The sequence below is a fragment of the Saccopteryx bilineata genome, unplaced genomic scaffold (assembly GCF_036850765.1).
Source record: "Saccopteryx bilineata isolate mSacBil1 unplaced genomic scaffold, mSacBil1_pri_phased_curated manual_scaffold_196, whole genome shotgun sequence".
In the NCBI taxonomy this organism is placed as follows: domain Eukaryota; kingdom Metazoa; phylum Chordata; class Mammalia; order Chiroptera; family Emballonuridae; genus Saccopteryx; species Saccopteryx bilineata.
The window spans coordinates 1-22,850 of record NW_027095584.1 but is presented as its reverse complement, the minus strand read 5'-3'; the positions used below and the strand labels follow the sequence as shown (position 1 = coordinate 22,850).

The following is a 22,850-nucleotide window of genomic DNA, read 5'->3' as shown; positions in this document are numbered from 1 at the left end:
TCTCCTTCCTTGACTATCAGCTGTAATTGAACTATTGTTCTTATGCCACCTTAAATCAGCACCCTGCCCTTTAATTCGGTTGGAACTATGAGGGCTCTAATCTATGACATTTCTATAGGAAATATTAAGTAAAACCCGAGCAGTTTCACCTCTGCACTTTCCCTAATGTACTTATTTACTTAGCTGATTAACAATTGCAGTTTGATAGGGTGGTAAATCAGGTGGAGGTTCAGGATTATGTCTTTAGAGTTCTCTTTACTACCTATTATGTTAAGAATTCTTCTATTAAGCTAATCAATAGTAATATTTGTCACTCTGGGTTTTGTGACCTAATATTGAACAATTAACAATTACTGAATTATTACATATCCCCTAATATTTAAACTAAAATTTTAACATCACAGGCTATGAAATAGCAAATGAAAAGGAGAATTAACAAAAGACTGTTGAAATAACATATACATTTCTAACATAGAAAATGTTTTTTACAACAACAGATCCTTGGTACAAAAAGGAAGTCTTTGTATTTGACAGACTATACAATTCTATATCCTTTATTAGTAGTACAAATTTAGTATGATTCATAATAAGAGATTATAAACTACTATCCCTAATGAACTACTGATTTTCAGAAAAAAATAAGGAATGGTCAAAATGTAGTTACTATTTGTGGCTTCCCAGCTGGCAAAGAGATGCTAACCCTCTTTTTGACCTACAGAGCTTTACAACATTAAATCATTATAAGGGTCGGGGTAGGAAACTAAAAAAACATACAATTTTATAAACATTTTCTTAACAGTGGGGTATTCTAGTTTACTTAAGGTCCTCAATTTCCTCAGGGACATAGTAACCCTATAATTCCCTGAGGACCCTTTTCTTATAATTCTTGACTATTATGGCTAAAGCAGTGGGTTTAGAAGGGGCTGTATTCCCTAAATCTTCTCCTCAGGTCTGGCTCCAGGTAGGAGGCGGGGATTCCCCGGAGCCAAAGCAGAGGAGGGCAGGGAGCTGTAGCAAGGTGATGATAGCCTCTAGCTTACTGCACTGTTATCTTTTGCCTGACCAAGCAGTGGCTCAGCCCTTGAGCTAAGAAAGAGGTTTCTTTGTTATATACACTATAAGGGAATCAGTCAGGGTCCCTGGGATTCCCACTGTTTAAGGGGGAGGGGCAGGTGCCCGAAACTGTGAGGGGAGCCTGCCGCTTCTTCTTTTCTCTGCCGCTTCTCCTGCAGCCAGCTGCAGCCTGGCTGCCTTTTCTTTCTCTACCTCTACTGCCTTACTGAGCTGCATACTGACCATGCCACCTGCCTGCAGGTGGGTGCTGGTGATATTTTCTATGGGTCTAGCAATCCTTGGTCTGGCCAGTCTGCTCTTAAGTTGGCCATTTTAATTTACAGAGAGTTCTCAATGTATCTTCTTAATATTAATCCTTACCCTTTATTTTCTAAATGGGTAAAATTTCTTTGGGTCAGTAGGTGATTATCTGAAACTAGTTTCTACTCTATACTTCCTTAGCACTCTCTTAGGCCTTTAGTTAGTTCCTATAATTTGTGGGCTTCCCATCAATGGACAGTGTTATCATGGTTTCCTGGGGGCCTAACAGTATGGAATCCCAGCCCCTTCAGTCTTGATCCTCTAAGAGGACCTGTCCTTCTCCTTTAGCTTAGGACACTCATTTTTCCAATGCCTGGTCTCCTTGCAATAAGCACATTGATTCTTGTCTAGAGGCGGTCTACTATTCTGCCCTTTCCTTTGTGGCTTTCCTTTAGCGGGTTTCTTTTGTTGGGCTGTGACTAGTATTTTTGCCACCTTTTCTGCATCTCGTATCTCTGGATCCTCCCTGTTCATATAAACTTTCTGACTAACTTCTAAAAGCTTGCTTCTATTTTCTCCTTTAAATCCTTCTAACTTTTGTAACTTCTTTCTAATGTCTGGGGCTGCTTAGGAGACAAAGACTACGTTTATGAGCCTCCTATTCTCTGGGGCATCCGGGTCTAATGGAGTATATGTTCTATAGACTTCTAAAAGCCTTTCAAGGAAAGCGGAAGGAGATTCATCCTTTCCCTGGATGATTTCACTGACTTTACTAAAATTAGTTGGCTTTCTTGCTGCTGCCCAGAGACCCCTGAGCAGGAAATCATGATACTTGTGTAAAGCCTCCTGTTCCCTAGAAGTGTTGGGGTTCCAGTCAGGGGGGGGGGTGTCGAAGAGAGAACTTCCTCTAATTCTTACCTTCGACTAAGGCTATGTAGATCTCCATCCCCTAATGCTGCTTTAGCAGCTTCTTGGTAGATTCTTTCCCTTTCCTCAGAAGTGAAGAGAGTATAAAGAACCTGTTGACAATCATCCTAAGTAGGACGATGGGTATGGAAAATGATTTCAAGAAGAGAAATTAGACTCTGGGGTTTCTCTGAAAATGGGGCGTTCTGATGTTTCCAGTTATATAAATCATTAGTAGAGAAGGGGACATAAATTAATCTAGCCAGGCCCCTAGGATCCCCCCCTGCAGCTTCTCAGAGGTGAAACAAAGGTGCCGGCTTTGGAGCTGGTAGCATACTAGGATGACTATAATTGGCCCCTGTACAGGTATGGGGTGGGCTTTTTCCCAAGAGGGGGCCAGTCCCGGTTGTGGGTTTGCTGCGGGGGGTAGCCCCGTGGCTTTAGGCGGGTCCTCAGCTTGCTCTGGATACGGAGGAGGAATGGGATCTAGTAAGGACTCAGCGGCCCCTGGATCTTCTTGTATTACTGGATAAAGTCTGTGGGCAGGCTGTGGCTGTTCTCTCAAAGTTTCTTGTTTTGGGGAGGGAAGCCTCCCTTTGCCTTTGTTTGGGGTTGCCAATAGGACAGCTTTTTCTCCTGCCTGGACTTTATCTCCCTTAATATAGTTCTTTAAAAATTTCTTAACATAACCTGCTCTTTCTGTGGCTATGTCAATCTACACATCTATATATGGCATCTGATCAGGGTGTGGGACCCGATAGACATTTACCCTGACAGCAAAGAGTGTGGGTAAATTGAAAGTGCCCTCCGAGGGCCACCCTACACCAAAGGTTGGCCATTCTAGTTCACAAAGAGTCCGCAACGTGGTGGAATCAACAGGAATCCTATAGTCTCATGCCCTGCGAGAGAAATCAGAAAAGTTATCAAGCAAGCACTGAAGAGGCATTAGGGCAGCAGATTGCCCCTGACCCATGGCCCTTGACTCTTGAAGGAATCCTGTAAGGAAGCAATGGGCAAAGCAGACAAACCAACCAAATATGCACACGAAACAAACAAAACTTCTAAACCAAAACCAAAGGGAGAAGGCAGTGACCTGCGTTTCCTGACTGACTGGGTGGGGAGAAATCAGGCGGTGTCCCGCCTGTTCCACTACACCCTTTTCTAACCAGAGCTCTGTTTCCAAATATTCAAAGAGGAAGCTTCCTTACCAAACAGTCTTGAGACTCCAAATGTTTCGAATCAGCCAAATTCAGTTTTCAAATGGCAACTGCCGGAGGCTGGCCAGCTACCAACGTCTACTGCAGCCCACTCCATGAAGAGGGGTCTTACACGGCCAATCTCGCTGGGGCCTCCATATATTACATCCCAGAAGACAGACCACAGCAAACCCAAAGTGAATTTTATAAGTTTTATTGCAAACCTGCACAGGGACTGCAGGCAAACCACGCAAGGGAACACTGCAGCCCCGAGCTTCTAAAATGACTCCTTTTTGTAGGGTGGCTATCTAGGCTGAGCAAGCAAGCAATGCTTACAAGGGCGGGAGGGGTGCAGTTAGCTGACCTCATTCTTAGCTAAGTCTCTAGGGTAGGGGCTTCCTTGATCTGGGTACATAGAGTTCAGTGGAAAATATTACTACATTTCTAACAGTTGTTTATCTTTTTTCCTCCAGTCATGTACTGGATGTACTCAGTTTTCATGGCTGGCGGCCTGTACCACTTGTCCTAAGATGTCACACAAATATCTTATTTTAAAGTAAAAAAAAAAAAAAAAAAAGGGAACAAATACAGTATTTAAAATAAAGAACAAGTAAATTTAAATAAACAAACTGACCAGTCTTTTTTTTTTTTTTTTGTATTTTTCCAAAGTTGGAAACGGGGAGGCAGTCAGACAGACTCCCGCATGCACCGACCAGGATCCAGAGGCCACAGAGCCATCCTCAGTGCCTGGGCAAACTTTGCTCCAATGGAACCTTGGCTGCAGGAGGGGAAGAGAGAGACAGAGAGGAAGGAGAGGGGGAGGGGTGGAGAAGCAGATGGGTGCTTCTCCTGTGTGCCCTGGCCGGGAATCGAACCCAGGACTCCTGCATGCCAGGCCGACACTCTACCACTGAGCCAACTGGCCAGGGCCCTGATCAGTATTTCAATGGAAACTATGCGCCTGCTTTTGGCCAATGAGATGGTCAATGTCCACCAATGAAAGAGGTGCCCCTTCCAAAGTGCGGCGGGGGGGCTGATAAATGACCTCAGGGGGCCACATGCAGCCTATGGACATATTTTAGGGAACCCTGAGCTAGACAGATTGAATGGTGCCCTTATTGCAAAGCCTCCAGGGTAGCCAGGGTACAACAGTCTTCTCCATTCCCCTGGAACTCTCCCTTCTCTGGGTACGGAAACACCACTCAGTTTAACAAGCTTCTCAATTCTAGGTTCTGCTTATCGGGAGATTCAGATTTAAACGGGCTCTTTTCTGTAATAAACATATCTTCAATCCCCTCCTTTGTCCATTTTGTCCCTTTCTCCCCAGGTTGTTTCAATTCTTTTCCTGGTAAGCCATTATGAACTGAAGGCATTTTACACGATATTTTTACATGTGCATACAACAGGCAGATATTTGACTGAAATTGGGGAGAAAAGGCCCTGGCTGGTTGGCTCAATAAATATAGAGCATTGGCCCAGGATTGTGCAGAAATCCTGGTTCGAGTCCTGGTCAGAGCACGAGAGTGAAAATCTGCTTCTCTTCCCCTCCCTCCTCCCCTTCTCTCTCTCCTCCCCACCCACTGCCCAGTGGCTCAATTGGTTTCAGCATTGGTCCCAGGCACCGAGGATAGCTTGGTTGGTCAGAGCATCTGCCGCTGACAGGCGTTGTTGGGTGTATCCCGACTGGGGATCTCTAACTCCCCTCCTCAAAGAAAGAAAAGAGAGAGAGAGAGAGAGAGAGAGAGAGAGAGAGAGAGAGAGGGAAAGGAAGGGAAGGGAAAGGAAGGAGAAAGGGAAAATAATAAATGGGGAGAAAAATATTCCCATACTGAGACCTTTATACATTTCAAAATAATAATATTGTACCTGGCTTCTGGATGTCCCCAGTATTCATTAAGTGCCAAAATCTCTGGACAAATTCAACAAAATTGAGCCCTGGCTGGATAGCTCAGTCAGAGCACTGTCCCTAAGTGCAGAAGTTGCAGGTGTGATCCCCAATCATGGCACATACAGAAACAGCTCAATGTTCCTGTCTCTCTCTCTCTCTCCCTTCCTCTCACTGAAATCAATAAATAAAATTTTAAATTAGAAAAAAAGTTTACTTGGAAGTTGCTGCATGTCTTATGAACTTGAACTGAAGCCAGCAAGTTTGAGGTGATCAGTTACACAAAATGCTAAAAATAAATCTGATACTTGTTTGGAATTGTCACTTTCAGATATCCGTAAAAAGGTGGTGCAGTGGATAGAGCATAGAACTGGGTCGCAGAGGACCCATGTTCAGAACCAGAGGACGCCGGCTTGAGCACAGGCTCACCAGCTTGAGCGCGGGGTCACTGGCTTGAGCATGGGATCACAGACATGACCAAATGGTCACTGACTTGAGCATAAAGGTCATTGGCTTGAGCAAGGGGTCACTCTGCTTTGCTGTAGCCCCCCAGTCATGGAACATGATAATCAATGAACAAAGGAACCACAATGAATTGATGCTTCTCATCCCTTTCCCTTCCTGTCCATCACAAAAAAGGGTAAGGGGCCTGACCAGGCGGTGGTGCAGTGGATAGAGCATTGGACTGGGATGCGGAGGACCCAGGTTTGAGACCCTGAGGTCGCCAGCTTGAGCCCAAGGTTGCTGGCTTGAGCAAGAGGTCTCTCGGTCTGCTGTAGCCCCCCAGTCAAGGCACATATGAGAAAGCAATCAATGAACAACTAAGGAGCCTCAACGAAGAATCGATATTTCTCATCTCTCTCCCTTCCTGTCTGTCCCTCTGACACTGTCTCTGCCAAAAAAAAAGGAGGGGGAGGGATTATCTTTGGTGGGTCTGACCTAACCAGGAGAGACCTAGGAAGGTTTGGGACAGTTTTAAGTTATGGAGATGTAATATACAACATGGTTGCTAAAATTAATGATAGTGTTATATATTTAAAGTTGCTGAGAATAAAAGTTCTTATCAGAAGAAATTTTGTAAGTATGTATGGTGATAGATGTTAAATAGACTTGTGGAGATCATTTCATAATATATACAAATATCGAATCATTATATTGTACATTTGAAACTAATGTCAATTATATCTCAATGAAAATAAAATAATTTTTAAAGCGGGGGGGGGGGCTATTCCTGGAGATTTGAAATGTAAGAGGGATTTGACAATTATTTTGTTCCAGCCTTGAAGGCAGAGGGAACCACCTGACAAGGCGTGCCAGTGGCCTCCATTTGCTAAGTGGCCCCTCACTGATGGCCAGCAAGGAAATTGGGACCACTATCCAACAACCAAAAGGAACTGAATTCTTCCACAACTATGTGAGCCTGGAAGAGGACCCCAAGCTCCAGATGAGGGCAGTGTGGCTGCCAACCTATTTAAGCATGTGAAAGCCTTAAGAGAGCCCAGCCACACCTGACCTGTGGTGGCACAGTGGGATAAAGTGTTGACTTGGAACACTGAGGTCACTGGTTCAAAACCCTGGGCTTGCCTGGTCAGGGCACATATGGGAGTTGATGCTTCCTGCTCCTCCCTTCTTTCTCTTTCTCTCTATTTTCTCTGAAAATTGAATAAATAAAGTCTTTTTTAAAAAAAGAGCCCAGCCACGCTGTGCTGGGATTTCTGACCCACACACCAGTGTTAACCCACTAAATTTGTGGTAATTTGTTTGCTGTAATAGAAAACTAAAAATATCGCACACGAAGAGAGAACAAGAGGCCAAAGAACAAGACCAAATCCCTGTTGATTGACATGTTTATTAATAAAGACAACAGAAGAAGGATGAGGTTTCAATATTTTATTCAAGTTTTATTTTACATGATGTTAATTACAGCATTTGAAAGGGATGATCTAATTCCACACAAATGAAAGACTAAAATGTACCCATTAAACTGCTAAAAAATAAACTGAGTGGCAAGAAGACAACAGAAATCTAATTTAGGTTCTGAGTGATGTCACCATGTGATTATAGTCACACAGACTCTCCCCAGCTTGCAGCTGGAGCTCTTAGAAGCTATTTCATACTCTGGTGCAAGGGCAAAAAAAACCAAACCACACCGTGAAAGGGAATTAAGTCCTGAATTATTGGCTTCATCACATCTACCTTTTCCACCCCAAAATGGCACAAAAGAATCAACTACCACACCCTGCAGACTACTTTTGGTGTAAAAGAGGTGATGAACCAGGGTGGAAACAGGTCATGAAGATCTGTCTAAAAAAGTCCCTTCAGATGAGTCTGTACACACCTCTCTCAGTTAGGGCAGAGGATCAAGGTTCAATTCTCAGGAAGTCACAATTTTATACATTTAAGCAATATAAATTTACAAAGTGCTTATAAATCATCAGCTTCCACTTGCAGCCTAGGTTAAAAAAGAAACCTGACATCTCTAGAGGGGCTGCCAAGTGCCCCCAAGTCTACAGCTGAAAAGACCTTTTTTGGAATTGGGTTGCTTCTGTACCTCTGGAAGGGTAACACCTTAAAGCTGAATCATCTGTAACCTGGAGGTCTAACATGGTATTTAGCAATACTTGCATCCCAGACATACAACATTTAAAAGGTACACTAAATTCTGAAGGTAGCTATGCTGCAAAATAGTTGAAAATTAAACGATTATACAGTCTTCGTTTATGCTTGAAATTCCAATCCTAGACCAAGCTTGTGGCCACCAGCATTGACATTCTTGCCATCTAGCAGAGCTGACAGTGTCAGTTTGATGCCTGCAGGGGCCAAAAATCATGGTGAGGCAAGGGGGAGGGATGAAGAAAAGAGAAGAAAAGTTAACACACAGAGGAATGCTGGAACATGTTGGCAAAACCATACCCAATTCAAAACCTGTTACGCTGTGTGATCAGGGTAAAAATCACATGGTCCTTCAATCCCTGTTACTTAATGCCTCTGACTAATTAATAAGTAGCCTAGAATGTGCTTATACAACAATCAGTATTACTCCACAGCCTACCCACACCCACGCTAGTGACTCCACTTTTCTTTTTCTTTTCATCATCTCCTGCTTCCACTAATCTCTCTACCACTGGCACCTGCAGTAAGCTTCTTCAGCAACAGCCCCCTGAAATTAAATCCCAATCCTGAATCAGACACAGAAGTTTTACACTCACATTCACAGTATGCATGTGAGTGCACACACACACTGATATTTTCCCTAGAATAGCTTCATTCTGACATCATGAATCTTAGATTTCCAGGGTTCAAAGACCCAACTTATCCAAAATAACCCCACGGTGGCAATAGCTCCCATGGCTCTAACACACCAGGAATGGGCCCAGACAGCTGTGCAGAGAAAACCTGCAAACCAGTTTGACCATGAGGATGACTTATGGCAGGGGTCCCCAAACTTTTTTCACAGGGGGCCAGTTCACTGTGCCTCAGACCGTTGGAGGGCCAGACTATAAAAAAACTATGAACAAATCCCTATGCACACTGCACATATCTTATTTTAAAGTAAAAAGACAAAACTGAAATAAATACAATATTTAAAATAAAGAACAAGTAAATTTAAATCAACAAACTGACCAGTATTTCAATGGGAACTATGCTCCTCTCACTGACCACCAATGAAAGAGGTGCCCCTTCCGGAAGTGCGGCGGCGGGGGGGGGGGGGGGGGGGGGGGGGGGGGCACATGCGGCCTGCAGGCCGTAGTTTGGGGACCCCTGACTTATGGGCTACTTTAAAGAACCTGCTGGAAATTAGTATCAAGCATTACGTATGTTGGGGAAAAAATAGGATGGAAGAAAATAACCAAAAAATGTAATATGTTAGCCTTGCTCTTCTCTTCTACTTACTCCTTCTCCAATCCTCCAAATGTTTTATAATGACTCTGCATGCCTTTATAGACATTTCATTATAAAACTTTACAGACAATTACAATGCACTAACAGACATTTTATCAGCAATAACATAAAGCAGCAAACAAGAACCTTAATTTTTTAAGACAAAGAACTAATCTCACACACAATGAACACATACCTGGCTTTAGTGTCTGAGTGTATCCTAACCCTATTAAGCTAGAGTTGTTCACTTTAGCCTAGTAAAGGAAAACAAGACAGAAAGAAAATGGTTAGTACTTCACGCTCCCATCTGTGAAAGAAATGAGCTTTTTTAATCAACCAACTCTGAACTTCAGAATCGAATTCTCCATTTTCATGACTACTTTCCTTATGGGATTCATTAAATTCACCATAAAATATATCAAATTTGGGAGATTGATCTCAGAAGGGAAACTCCAAAGAGTCAACACAATTTTCAAATAAAATGAAGTTATTATTTACATTTGATTCCTGAAGGTATGACTGCCCAATTTCATTTATACTTAGTAGGTCTTTATTCAAGTTATAAGAGATGAGGACACTTTCGTTTATGTGCAGAGAGATAAAAGGTCCCCTTGTATGAAAGATTTCTTCAAGATTTATTTTTTGAGGTAAGAAAAAATAGAGCAAATGTCAGATGGGGTTTTGAGGCTTTTTTTTTAAAGGCAGAGAAACACTATCAGAATTTTTCTAAAATAAAAAAAGAAATGTTCTCTTCATGAAAAAGAGAAGCAAAAATCATACTGATTAACATTACAAAAGTTCAGCACTGACAAGCCTGAGTTTGAAACGGACACTGGAGCAAGAATGGCCTATCCAATCTCTTCCCTTTCAGCACTCATTGAATGCTGATTAATAATTAAGTTCAGTAAAGCTGATGAGTCCAGAATAATTTTGCCCTCATTCTTATGCCTAAGTTGTAGGGAAATCTGGGCCTTTCCCTGGCCCCTTTCTGGTGAAATAAGTAAAGGTCAGGAGCAGAGAAAGCTCAAGCCATGAGAACACCAAGTCCTGGTAAAAGCTGGGCTGCCAAGGTGGATGTTTTCCGGCTCGAATGCTATTTTCAGACCTGACATCTCCCATCAGAAGGAGCAGAGCAAGGGAAAAGGCAGTCAGTGCCCCGTTTAACTGTTCCTTTTTGCTCGTGTCATCCAAATAATAAGGTCCCTTCCCCTTTGTTATAACAATCCTAACACAAGGGGGCCACATTCCGTTCCTGTTTCAGAAGACTTAAAATAAGCTGTTTTTAAATTACACAAACCATCCTGAGACATGAGATTTCCCATTCTGTCCTGAAAGGGCTGCAGCTGGCAATGCCCTATGACAGCAGAGACTGAGCTTGACAGGTTTTAATGCAAAAACTGTGCACAATCAAGAGCCCACGAGCAATGCTACAGGTCTGCAAGGTAAGATGCCAACTGCCCAACACCAGGGCCTGTTTGCTTAATGTGCATTTCAGGCGCTGGGCAAGAGAATGACAAATGAGGGGGAAAACAAAAATAATCTTAGCCTTTGAGGGAACCCCCTTTATAGTCTGATAGAACAGGAACTGGTCAGAGGAGGAGGCATCCTTGTGAGCCAGCCTGGGTCAAATCTAGGCCCCAGCACTGACCAAACATCTGACCTTGAGCAAGTTACTAAACTCTAAGCTTCTAGTTCCTTGCACAGTAACAGGGATGGAATGATTTAAAAGGGGGTAGGGCACCTACTTCAAATGGGTTGTGTGAGAATTAAATACAGTAATCCAAATATCCTGGGTTCCACACACCATCTGGCACCCATAGTAAGAACTGTTACTATATGCAGTTTCATTATTTCTCTTTTCACAGTGAGAAAATCTCTAGCCAAAGCATGGAACTCCAGCAATCAGAACAATTCCAAACTAAAAGTCAGGTGGGGCTAGGTGATGCATAACCCCACAGGTACTCACGGAGAAGCAGGCATCAGGGTCAATCTGGTACTTGGCTGCTATACCGAAGCGAGTGTTACTGTTTCCTGCTGTCCAAGCGAGGTTAACAGCAGTCTCCAACTTCTTGTTCACCTTCTGATAAATGGAGCCACCAAACTCTGTCCCATCATTTCTGCAAACAAGCACAGCAGATAACAAGCCACCCAGGCTTGGAGCAGGACCGAGCTTCCCAAGCCAGAGGGCAGAGATGCAGTAAAAGGACTGACCTGATCACAAGAGTTACCAATTACAAAAGGCCTGAAAAGTCTCTCAAAATGGAACGACACCCAGGTAGCCAGACTCCTTTTCTCTCTTCCAAACACTCCATACTGACTCCAGCCTCTGGGAAAAGGCCCTTCCCCTCTCTGACATTTTCAACATAAATAAACACTGTCAAAGTTCTGCTTCATCATTTTGGGTGTTTCAGGTGGAAATGGCACTGGAAACTGTTAAGGCAGAGCCCGCGTGCTTTGTAATCCAGAGCTTAGAACTCACTAACCCAAGAACAAATTGTTTGCTCCTTCATTGCAAACTCTGATTCTCACTAATATACTCTGCCGCAAGTAGGTGCTCATTAAATATATTATATATTCTTATGTTTTCCCCTGAAATTAAGCCAGACAGACATTGTACTTCCAGAAACCATAGGCACCACCTGACTGATTCCTTCAGTAAGTCTGAGCATGCTACAAAACAGCAGCTTGTCAAAAGTAATAGATTTGAGTGGCCTTGATATAACTCAAATAAGGAGATTCTTGGGCTTAAATACTTTTTAAAAAATGTCAGAATTTCCTATATATTCTAAAACCAGCAGCACAGCCTTCCTATACAGAACTCTCAAAACTATAAAGAGCCTGACCATCGCTTCTCGGCCTTTTGGCTAAGATCAAGTGTATAAAGAGCCTGACCAGGCGGTGGCACAGTGGATAGAGCATCGAACTGGGATGTGGAGGACCCAGGATCGAAATCCCAAGGTTGCCAACTTGAGCACGGGCTCATCTGGCTTGAGTGTGGGGTCGCTGGCTTGAGCAAGGGGTCACTTGCTCTGCCATAGCCCACCACCACCCCTGGTCAAAGCACATATGAAAAAGCAATCAATAAATAACTAAGGTGCCGCAACGAAGAACCGATGCTTCTCATCTCTCTCCCTTCCTGTCTGTCTGTCCCTCTCTCTGTCTCTGTCAAAAACCAAACAAACAAACATAAAGAGAGGGAATTCATTTGAATTCATCTGTATGGAGCCGAGAGCGCCTGTATACCCAGGCCTCTCTGTGAGCACCGGGCAACCCAGATTAGCTGGGTCAGCTGATTCCATGCTGGGTCCCAAAATAAACTATGTCCACTTCTTAAAAATTCTGAAGCCCAGGTACATGGGGAAAATAGCAAACAACCACTGTTCTTCCTAAAATGGTGCCTGTTCCCAATTCCAAACCAAGGGAGTATTTTTCATTTCAGTCAAAACCCTAAATCAAAACACACTTCTATGCTTGTGATGTTTTTCCTGTGACTTTTTGTATGTTACCTTTTTGAATTAACATAACCTTTTTGCACCTTTTTCAGTGTGCATTTCTATGCGCTTTGAGTGACCACCACCACAATCAGGATACAGAACAGTTCCGCCATCCCAAACTCGCTCATGCCAGCCTTCCCCACCCCTAGACCCTGGAGTGTCCATCTCTATAGTTTTCCTGTGACTCTTTAGTTTTAAAAGACTCAAAATTTATTCGCAACATTCATTTATTGTATCAGTTAATTATATAAATCTCAAAAAAATTACTAATGAGAATGTGATTCATTTAGACACTAATACCAAGTAGTCTTTAAGTTTAAGAAGTCGCTTCTTTGGTGACCTCTAGTGGCAAGAAAGAAATTTGGTAAAGTTGTACCCAACTTTTGCCTCAGGTTAGTTCCTCACATCTACTGGGATTTTATGAATGAAATTTTTGTTTTCCTCAACCTGAATCAGTACTCCAACTCTCAAGCTTGATTACAGGGGCTCAATCTAACCTAACCTGTAATTTTCTCTTCCCTTCACTATACTGTCCCAGGGTTAATAAACTTTTAAATGCTTCACTGTGCAGAGAGGACCCTGTGTATTTAACTGAGAAAACTATATTCTTTTTTTTTTTTTTTTTATAATTTTATTTTTTTAATGGGGTGACATCAATAAATCAGGATACATATATTCAAAGATAACAAGTCCAGGTTATCTTGTCGGAGAAAACTATATTCTAATTTGTCTCCCATGTCAAGGTTCCATTAAGCACAGCCAACAACACACAGAGAAATAAAGAGTTGCCCCTTTCCCCTCATCTTGTTAACCAAAACCAAAAGGACCTCCAACACCTATAAAGCTGCAGGGAAGGGATCCTCCTCTTCTGGGCTGATGTCACACACTACCTATCAATGATCAGCCACTCTCTATGTAACCAGGGACAGTATTTACTGTCCATAGAGTACAAGGAACCTAAGTCACTTAAAGAAATGGGTGGGTGGGAAACAAAAACAGTAGCAGTCCATTTGGTTCACCTAATGCCAACAAAGTCACTTTACAGTGGTGAAAAAGCGAGCTTAGGAAACAATCATGACCAATCCCCCTGCTGCACACATTCATTCGCACACCACCCTCACCACACTTACACATTAGTGTGAAGCTGGAATTCATCCGTCTTGTAGCCCACCGCAAAATTGCTCTGGGTCACGCGAGACTTTGCGGTCTCAAAATTCATCTGGTAGCCAGCCAACCAGCCCTCATAGCCCAGCACCAGGGTGCCCCGGATCGAGGGCCCAGCGATGTCGAAATCCACGTCGCAGCCCAGGTTGATGTGCTCCCGCTTATACCCTGTCTTGATTTTAGCATTTTTTTTCCTGAAGGAAAATAAATTGTATTAAAATCAGAAGCTAACTCACCTTGAAACAATCATGCCAAGAAATACAAATTTTAAAAAAAGAATCCCAGTTTAAATGGGGGTGGGGATGGAGTCAGGGTCCCAAATCTCCCTTAAGCAGCTGCTGTCTCAACAGGTAGAACGTAACCTCTCTTAAATCAAATCCAGTCTGCACAAAGGCCACAAAGTGAGGACACAAGCTTGAAAAATAAGCAGGAAGTCATTTTCTTTTACTATCCAATCCCTGTGTTTTATGCAGTGTCCACACAGGCATTTATTAGGTAGAAACGCCACCATGTAATTTGAAACAGATGCATCTTTGCTATTTTTCAAGACTGTGGGAAAGATATATTTGTCATGAAGGCACAATCTAAACAGCAGCTCATAAGGAAATGGTCATCTTCTTGTTTGTGGCTCACTTAAGTCAAAAAGAAACAAATACTAGATCTTGTCTAAGTAAATACAACAGACAGCTTTTAATTCAGTATTCATGAGATCTCACTGAGTAGGTAGTCCAGAGAACTGGGTACTGAGACAGAACCTGGGGCCCTGCAGTCACAGAGGCTGTGAAGACCTCAGGTCTACCTGCTGATCCCAGATTTGTGTACATAACCATATCACTGCCTCCCTTGCCTATGACTCAAGACCCAGCATTCCTCAAAAAGGGTAGGTGAGTTGTGTCACCTGCAAATATATTATCACCATACCTTTTACCGAAAATCAACACTGGAAACAAGATCACTTCTATCAAATAATATTTAGGCTATTTTCATTTGATTATTTCTGTCATTCAGCTACAACATGGACATCTCCCACAGACAGCAAGCTGCATTCTCAGCAGAGACCATGGGAGAAATCAGATGGGTTCAGAGGCCCCAGGACTGCACAGTCCTGCCCACCCCAGCTTCATTCACACTGAGAATGAAGCTTCCCCAGCATCTAGCCTGTGGGGTAAATACCATTCCCTCCTAAAAGAAACCAGTGCTCCTCGGAGAGTAGTCAATTACAGGTCGTGCAGGAAATGTGCAAGGTAAGCTTGAGGCATCTGTCAAAGCTTCAAAGACTAAGCATTGGGGCAGGGCAAAAGGACTTGAGAGCTAACCTAAAGAGACTCCCAAGGGCTTCAGACAGGGGGCAATGTGAGCATCATTAAAAATAATACCAACGACGGACGGAATGTATCAAATGTTTAAATCTATGAACTCATAACAACAGAAGATACACAATCAGCTTTAGGGACAAGAGAACCAATCTGTCATTTTGAAAAAGAGTAAATAAAAAAAGAATCAAATATTTATTCTACCTTTCCTATTCTAATTATATCTCAAGGTAACCAAATAGCTGATGAGAAGTTTCTCTTTATAGAAATCCCCAGCTAACAAATGAAGAAGGAATTAATAGCACTTCACAACCCCTAATAAGTAGATCATGAATGGCACTAACATGTGAAGAGAAATCCAGGCCTTCTATGTGAATCCCAATGAAAGCGTACAGCCCCAGCTATTTTAGCTACCCCCCTCCATGGTAGGTAAACATGATGAAGCCTCTAGACCAGGCGTCCCCACACTACAGCCAGCGGGCTGCATGCAGCCCCCTGAGGCCATTTATCCGACCCCCTGCCACACTTCCAGAAGGGGCACCTCTTTCATTGGTGGTCAGTGAGAGGAGCACTGTATGTGGCGGCCCTCCACCGGTCTGATGGACAGTGAGCAGGCCCCCTGTGTAAAAAGTTTGGGGACCCCTGCCCTAGACCTACCAATTCACAGGAGATACAGGAGACAGGGGAACAATTTAAATGATACCATGAAGATGGAAACAACAAAGTATATATGTACTTCTACAGAACAAATGATCTATCTTCAACAAATAATTGCACGGGGGAAAAAAACAGAGAGGAGAATCTAAAATTAAGAGATTGAGAAACTCTATGAACCAATTTTTGCAATTTTGCATAGACAATTTTCAATTCTGTAAAAAAAAAATTTTCATGAAATCATGCCATTTAACAGACTAGAGATTGGTCAGTATAAGGAAATTATGTTTTTTACAATGTAATGTTTTGCTTTTGTAAAAAGGGACCTTATTTAAAAATACATATTAAAATATTTACAAATGAAATTGTGCGATGTTATTTACTTCAAAGTAATCCGCAGGCAGGAGGAATTAATTATGGATGTATAAATAAAACATGATTGGCCATGGGTTGATAATTATTAAAGCTGGATGATAGGAACAGGACATGGGTTTAACATATTTTTCTGCACTCTTTTGTATATTTGAAATTCTCTGTAACAAAAATTTGAAGGTTAAATATCCCAAGTCCTCAATGAGACAAAAATTTCAGAGGTCATAGTTGAAAATAAAGCCAACACCCTTCCCAAGTGACAATGAAATGTGCAACTTCCGTTCAGATTGTTTCTGCACCTTTTCATAAGCTCTGAAGGAAAAGCATAATGACCAAATTATCTCTCAATAAGAAAAATTCAAATCTACTGTGGTCTGCCTGCTCTTTGGGGGAAGAAGCCTGGACTCTGGCCAAGCATCTAACTGGCACCAGGCTTGGTAGGGTGATTGATGAAAAGACAGCTGTCAGAGGCTGACATTTAGAAAGAGAGGGAGGCCAAGAAATGTAAAAACTGGGCATCTTATAACAAGTAGGTAAAAAGCTGCTGTTAACCACAAAGTGTGATGCCTATGGCAGGGCTCAGTTCCCTGGTGTGTATACCAGCTGCCTTGGACAGTATATACAGCACCTCCACACAGTACCTCATTGGGCTCTGGCGAAGGACACACAGTCCCCAGAGACTAGATAGTGCTGAAGTTTCTGATCTAATGTAGCATTCCACTGCTCACTATTTAAACAGTGGTGTTAATCTGACAAGCACCTGAGAGAGGCATGACTCTGACTTATGGTTAACAAGCTGGCTTTATCTATGGGATGTGCTCAGTGTGGGCACTGGTCCTTAGGCCAAGTGCACAGCCTCATCCAGGTGCAGTCCACACTCAGCTCCTTCTGGAAACCAGGACACTTTCCTAGACTATGCTCCTCAGCCGCTTTCATTTCCAATCTCCATCAAGTCATCAAAACTTTCTTCAAATACCCAGTAGAAGGTGTACAACCTGCATCCACAATTTTGGTTTCAAAACACCATTCTTCAATAAAGGGAATGGAGAAATAGCTGATCGTAGGACTATGGTAGAGCAAGAAGAGCCTGGAATATCTTCTGAAGAAGTGCTCAGAAAGAAAATGGAGCCTGACTGGGCGGTGGTGCAGTAGATAGAGCGTTGGACTGGGATGCGGAATACCAGGTTCAAAATCCCGAGGTTGCCAGCTTGAGTGAGGGCTCATCTGGTTTGAGCAAAAGCTCACCAGCTTGGACCCAAGGTCACTGGCTCAACAAGGGGTTACTCGGTCTGCTGAAGGACTGCGGTCAAGGCACGTATGAGAAAGCAATCAATGAACAATTAAGGTGTTGCAATGTGCAACAAAAAACTAATGATTGATGCTTCTCTCTCCGTCCCTGTCTGTATGTCCCTGTTTATCCCTCTCTCTGACTCTCTCTGTCTCTGTAAAAAGAAAAAAAAAAAGACAAAGAAAATGGATAGAGGCTTGTCAAAGATATACAGGCTGTCAACTCGAAGGGGCTCCCAATGGCCATATCTGAGCAATATAAGAAAACAAATTATAGTAAGGGATTATAACACATCGAATAAATGTCCATTAACGCATACTGATATAGTTAGTAAAATAAATAAATGGAAAAGAAAGAAAAGTTCTTCTTCACAGTAGAATTCCAGTTAATAAATGTAGAAGAAATGATGGGAACAGGAAATCACCATTTGCTAAATATAATTGTTGCAGGCAAGTATCACCAATGAATACTAATATTTATGCTTCAAACCATAAGAAACAGAATATTTACAGTCTCAAAGTGTCTCCCCCCAAGATAGTTATTATTTGAAAAGAGAAAAATAGTAGCTTTATAGGGAAACCTGGCAAACTCCACTTTAGTCAAGTGATGAAAGTTAACATCACCAGTAGTGAGGGCATACTGAGATATATGTATATATACATCTTGATACCATGCATCACAATGGACACAATGCAACATCACTTCTATGCTCAAAACCGCATAACCTGGCCCTGGCCAGTTGGCCCAGTGCATAGAGCATCAGCACAGTGTGAATATGTCCCAAGTTCGATCCCCAGTCAGGGCACACTTGAGAAGCACACATTTGCTTCTCTTCCCCTCCCCCTCCCCGTTGTCTCTCTCTTCCCTTCCCATGGCCAGTGGCTTGATTGGTTTAAGCAATGGCCCCAGGCGCTGAGGATAGCTTGGCTAATTCAAGTATCTGCCCCAGACAGGGGTTGCCAGGTGGATCTCAGCTGGGGTGCATGTAAAAGCCTGCTTCTATATCTCTCCTCTTCTCACTTAAAAAAAAACCAAACAACTGTATAACCTGAGTTTAACCATGAGGAAACAACAAACAAATCCAACTTGTAGAATTCTACAGATAACTGGCCAGTCCTCTTTGAAAGTGTCAAGATTTTGAAAGATAAAGGAAAACTATTCCAGATTAGGGGAGACAAGGAAGACTTGACAACTAAATGCAATATAGAAGCTTAAACTGGATCACGGACCAGCAATAAGACTCCAGCAGGACAACAGATTAGAGTGTAACAGCAACATAACTTCCTGGTTCTGATCATTCCAGTTATATAAGATGTTAACATTAGGAGGAGCTGGGTGAAGGACTTAAGAAAACTCTACACACTGTTTGTGCTACATTGTTGTGTATGTTAAGCACAAAGTATTTCAAAATAAAAAGTAAAATTAAATAAAAATCTTTCCTTTTATGTGTATTACTGCAGGACCCAGAAACTTCTCTGCAAACCCCAAAGGAAGTGGAAAATCTCTTACAAATTTCAATGTATACCATGAGGCAGGCAAAGTCCTGGGCAGCAAAGTAAAGCATGTGGGCACACCCTCCCAGCCCCTCATCCTATCAGAGGCTCTCTCTCCCTGGATAACTTCTCCATCAGAGCTGGGTGCCTAGGCAGGAAGTGTAAGCAGGAAGAAAATAATCCTACAGGAGAAACTCCAGCAAAGATGAGAACAAGAGTAAATTCGGGCCTGACCAGGTGGTAGTGCAGTGGATAGAGCGTCAGACTGGGATTTGGAGGACCCAGGTTCAAAACTCCAAGGTCACCAGCTTGAGCGCAAGGTTGCTGGTTTGAGCAAGGGGTCACTCGCTCTGCTGTAGCCCTGTAGCCCCCAGGTCAAAACACATATGAGAAAGCAATCAATGAACAACTAAAGTGTCGTGAAGAATTGGTGCTTCTCATTTCTCTCCCTGTCTGTCTGTCCCTATCTGTACTCTATCTGTCTCTGTCACACACACAAAAAAAGAGTAAATTTGGCTCCTGGCCAATTATCTTCAGATTGTTCATACCTAAGTTATAAAAAGACTAGAACCTCCAGAGGCAGAACCCCTGTCTGCCCAGCCCCTTGTATCACCCTGCACCCAGTCCAGGGTCTGGACTCAGGAGATCCTGGAGGGTAGTAAAGGGTAGAGGCCAAATGTATAGCAGCATGATTTGGCTTGGGATGGTGAGTGTACAATGCAATATATAGATCGTGTATCCTAAAATGTACACTTGAAAACTGTATTATATTACTAACCAATGTCACCCCAATTAATTTAATATTGAGAAAAAGCCTAGTCAAAAGGGAAAAAATAAAAATAAAAATAATATGAAATGACAAAAAATAAAATTCATAATGCCACTGAGTTGTACACTTACATATGATTGAGACAATAAATTTTATAGGTATATTTTACCGTAATTTTTTTTTTTTTTCAGAGACAGAGAGAGAATCAGAGAGAGGGATAGATAGGGACAGACAGGAATGGAGAGATGAGAAGCATCAATCATTAGTTTTTTGTTGCAACACTTTAGTTGTTCATTGATTGCTTTCTCATATGTGCCTTGACCGCGGGCCTTCAGCAGACCGAGTAACCCCTTGCTTGAGCCAGCGAACCTTGGGTCCAAGCTGGTGAGCTATGCTCAAACCAGATGAGGCTGCACTCAAGCTGGCGACCTCGGGGTCTCGAACCTGGGTCTTCTGTATCCCAGTTCAACACTCTATCCACTGCGCCACCGCTTGGTAAGGCTACCGTAATTTTTTTTTTAAGAACTAAAATATTAAATTCAATACATACCCTTGAGCCTGTCATCAGTGTGCAAAGTAGCTTTTCCCAGGTTTTAGAGATGCACTCAGAGCCGAAAAAAACAAGAGTGTGTTCTAGAAGCAAATAATGCCTTCTAGCCACTGTGAAAAGCGCCTAGCAGAAGAGGCAGACCAACAAACCATCCTGCCTCCTGACATGCCTAGTAACCATCAAGCCTGATTAGTTTGTGGCTAGAGAGCCTGGGACAAAAGTGTAGCTTCAGAAGCTGCCTTGCAGGTAAGCCCACACACCCTGTGTCCCTAGGAAGCTGGGGAAATAACCCTCCCTGCCTGAAAAACAGGGCTGGCACCAGAAACCAGTTAGCCCCTCCTCCCAAATGTGGCCCACTGCCCTGCAGCTGGGCCCTCACATCACCAGTAGCTTGTCTCACGGGAAGTGGAGCATCACTGGGCCAGGAACCTGCAGCCACCACAGCCAAGGGCAGAACAGTAACAGCGCAGAATCTCACTACAAGACATGCCTACGTGTCCTATAAAGGCAGAAAAAACAGGTAGATTCTTACCCAGTGTTTGGTGAGAAGGATGAATCAAAGGTCAGCTTCAGTCCACGTGCAAGCTGAAGAGAAAAGAAATTCGCCAGTAGGGTTAGTCACAAGGCAGGCCGGCTGGGGTCCATGAATAAAACCGTCTTCACAGGCAACCATTACCTGGTCTTCCACAGTGATCTCTGTGCCCAGTGTGTTGTCAGTGTTCCACTTCTCCGTAAACGTCAGCCCGTACTCTGTCCACCTGTACTTGGTTTCCAGGCTGCCCGTCACTTTGGTGGTCTCAGTGTTGGCCGAACCTGAGCTTGTAAATTCCTTTAAAGGAGAGGGAGAACCACAGCTTGCCTGCCAGCACTTCCCAGGGCATCACTACCCTCAAAACAAACTGTACTTTCCTGGGCAAGAGCCAACACCTCGAGTATGTGGGGGCACTGCTAATTCTATAGTTCACCTAGATACCGAAAGACTAGAGAGAGCTAGAGGAATTTGCTAATTAAAAGAATCTAATGGAGAATTCTTTATCAAGAGATAGCGTCCTTCCTCCCTGCCACTCTCCAGTCTGTACAGGAAGGCAGTGTCCAGCCTGCCTCCAGCCCAGCACGGAGAAAAAACATTGAGACAAAGCTGACACTGCGGTAATTCAACCCTCCAACAATTACCACATCCGTAATCTAAAAGGGACTACAAAAATAATTAAAAATCAAGTAAGTAAATAAACAAATAAAAGGGATTACCAAGATTTTTTTAAAAGTAATGATGCAACATTGAATATAGATCAATTTTGAAGTAAGAAACACAAGGAAAAATAAAACTGATACCTGTCTCATATACCCATGAGTATTAACAGCTGCTGAATTGAGGACCTATTAGTGTGGTTCCCCTGGGCCACTATCCCACAGAGGATGCAATAAATAAAATAGCTACAAAGTGCCACAAACAAAAAAAAGTCTTCCATTTGGCTCTGCCCCCAAGCCGTGGCAGTTATGTACTGATCTACAATAAACATCCATGCTCCTTGGGGGCCAGACAACTTACCAGTCCATTCTCAGACTTTGTTTTCAATTCAAGTTTTATTAAGCCAAATCCTAAAGAAGGAAGATGAGAAGTGTTAACAGGTTATCTAAGGAACTCGAGGGTAGAAGAGAGCCAGTCCCCACTATGGCCGGCCCGTTCACATGGCTCAGCTGCTATGGCACAGCAGCAGACAGAGCAGGCACAGCCCCACCGGGCCCCCACCTGCACTGCCAGCAATCTGAGGAAAGGTGTGTGACAGTGTGGGTGCATGTGTAAGAATGGACTGATTTATAGCAGTACCCACAGAGCTGCTCCACGCCTGGGGGAGAGAACAGGAACATCCTCTTGCCTTCAGCAACTCATGAGCTGCCCCTACTGGGTGTATAACCAATACTGTTCTCCTAGCCATAGAAAGCTTTTCTTCTTTTCTGAGTTGACTGATCCAGGTCTCCCAGCCTATGATGGCCAAATCCCAAACATGCCAATCCAGTCTATGAGCTGAAAGGCCACTCCACGCAACACTCACCATAGCCCTTGGTGAAGACATCCCTGGCAGGTTTGCCAAGATCAGTATACGTGGGAGGCACAGCCATCTTCTGCTACAATAAAAGAATAACCAGAATAAACACATTAATAATCATAGAAATTAGTTTTTCATCAATAAAATTAGGTACAATTGGCCTGGCCTGTGGTGGCGCAGTGGATCAAGTGTTGACCTAGAACACTGAGGTTGCTGGTTTGAAACGCTGGGCTTGCCCAGACAACAACTCTTCAATGAACAACTAAACTGAAGCAACTATGTGTTGATACTTCTTGCTCCACCCCCCTATCTTTCTCCTCTCTCTGTAAAATCAATAAATAAAATCTTGCCTGACCGGGCGGTGGCGCAGTAGATAGAGCATGCAACTGGGATGCGGAAGACCCAGGTTCAAGACCCCAAGGTCGCCAGCTTGAGCGAGGGCTCATCTGGTTTGAGCAAAAGCTCACCAGCTTGAACCCAAGGTCGCTGGCTCGAGCAAGGGGTTACTTGGTCTGCTGAAGG

The 22,850-nt window shown here is 43.2% G+C and overlaps 1 protein-coding gene across 1 annotated transcript; it reads right to left on the bottom strand.

The window, feature by feature from the left end:
- Positions 1 to 7,176: 7,176 nt before the first annotated feature.
- Positions 7,177 to 22,425, bottom strand: VDAC1 (voltage dependent anion channel 1). Its single transcript, XM_066250730.1, has 8 exons — positions 22,335 to 22,425; positions 21,830 to 21,879; positions 20,957 to 21,109; positions 20,813 to 20,865; positions 13,808 to 14,035; positions 11,150 to 11,300; positions 9,380 to 9,437; positions 7,177 to 8,111 (listed from the first exon to the last, which is right to left on the bottom strand). Exons 1-8 carry the CDS (start codon positions 22,399 to 22,401, stop codon positions 8,020 to 8,022), a joined length of 852 nt encoding a protein of 283 aa, XP_066106827.1. The 5' UTR covers positions 22,402 to 22,425; the 3' UTR covers positions 7,177 to 8,019.
- Between the last annotated feature and the right edge of the window lie 425 nt (positions 22,426 to 22,850).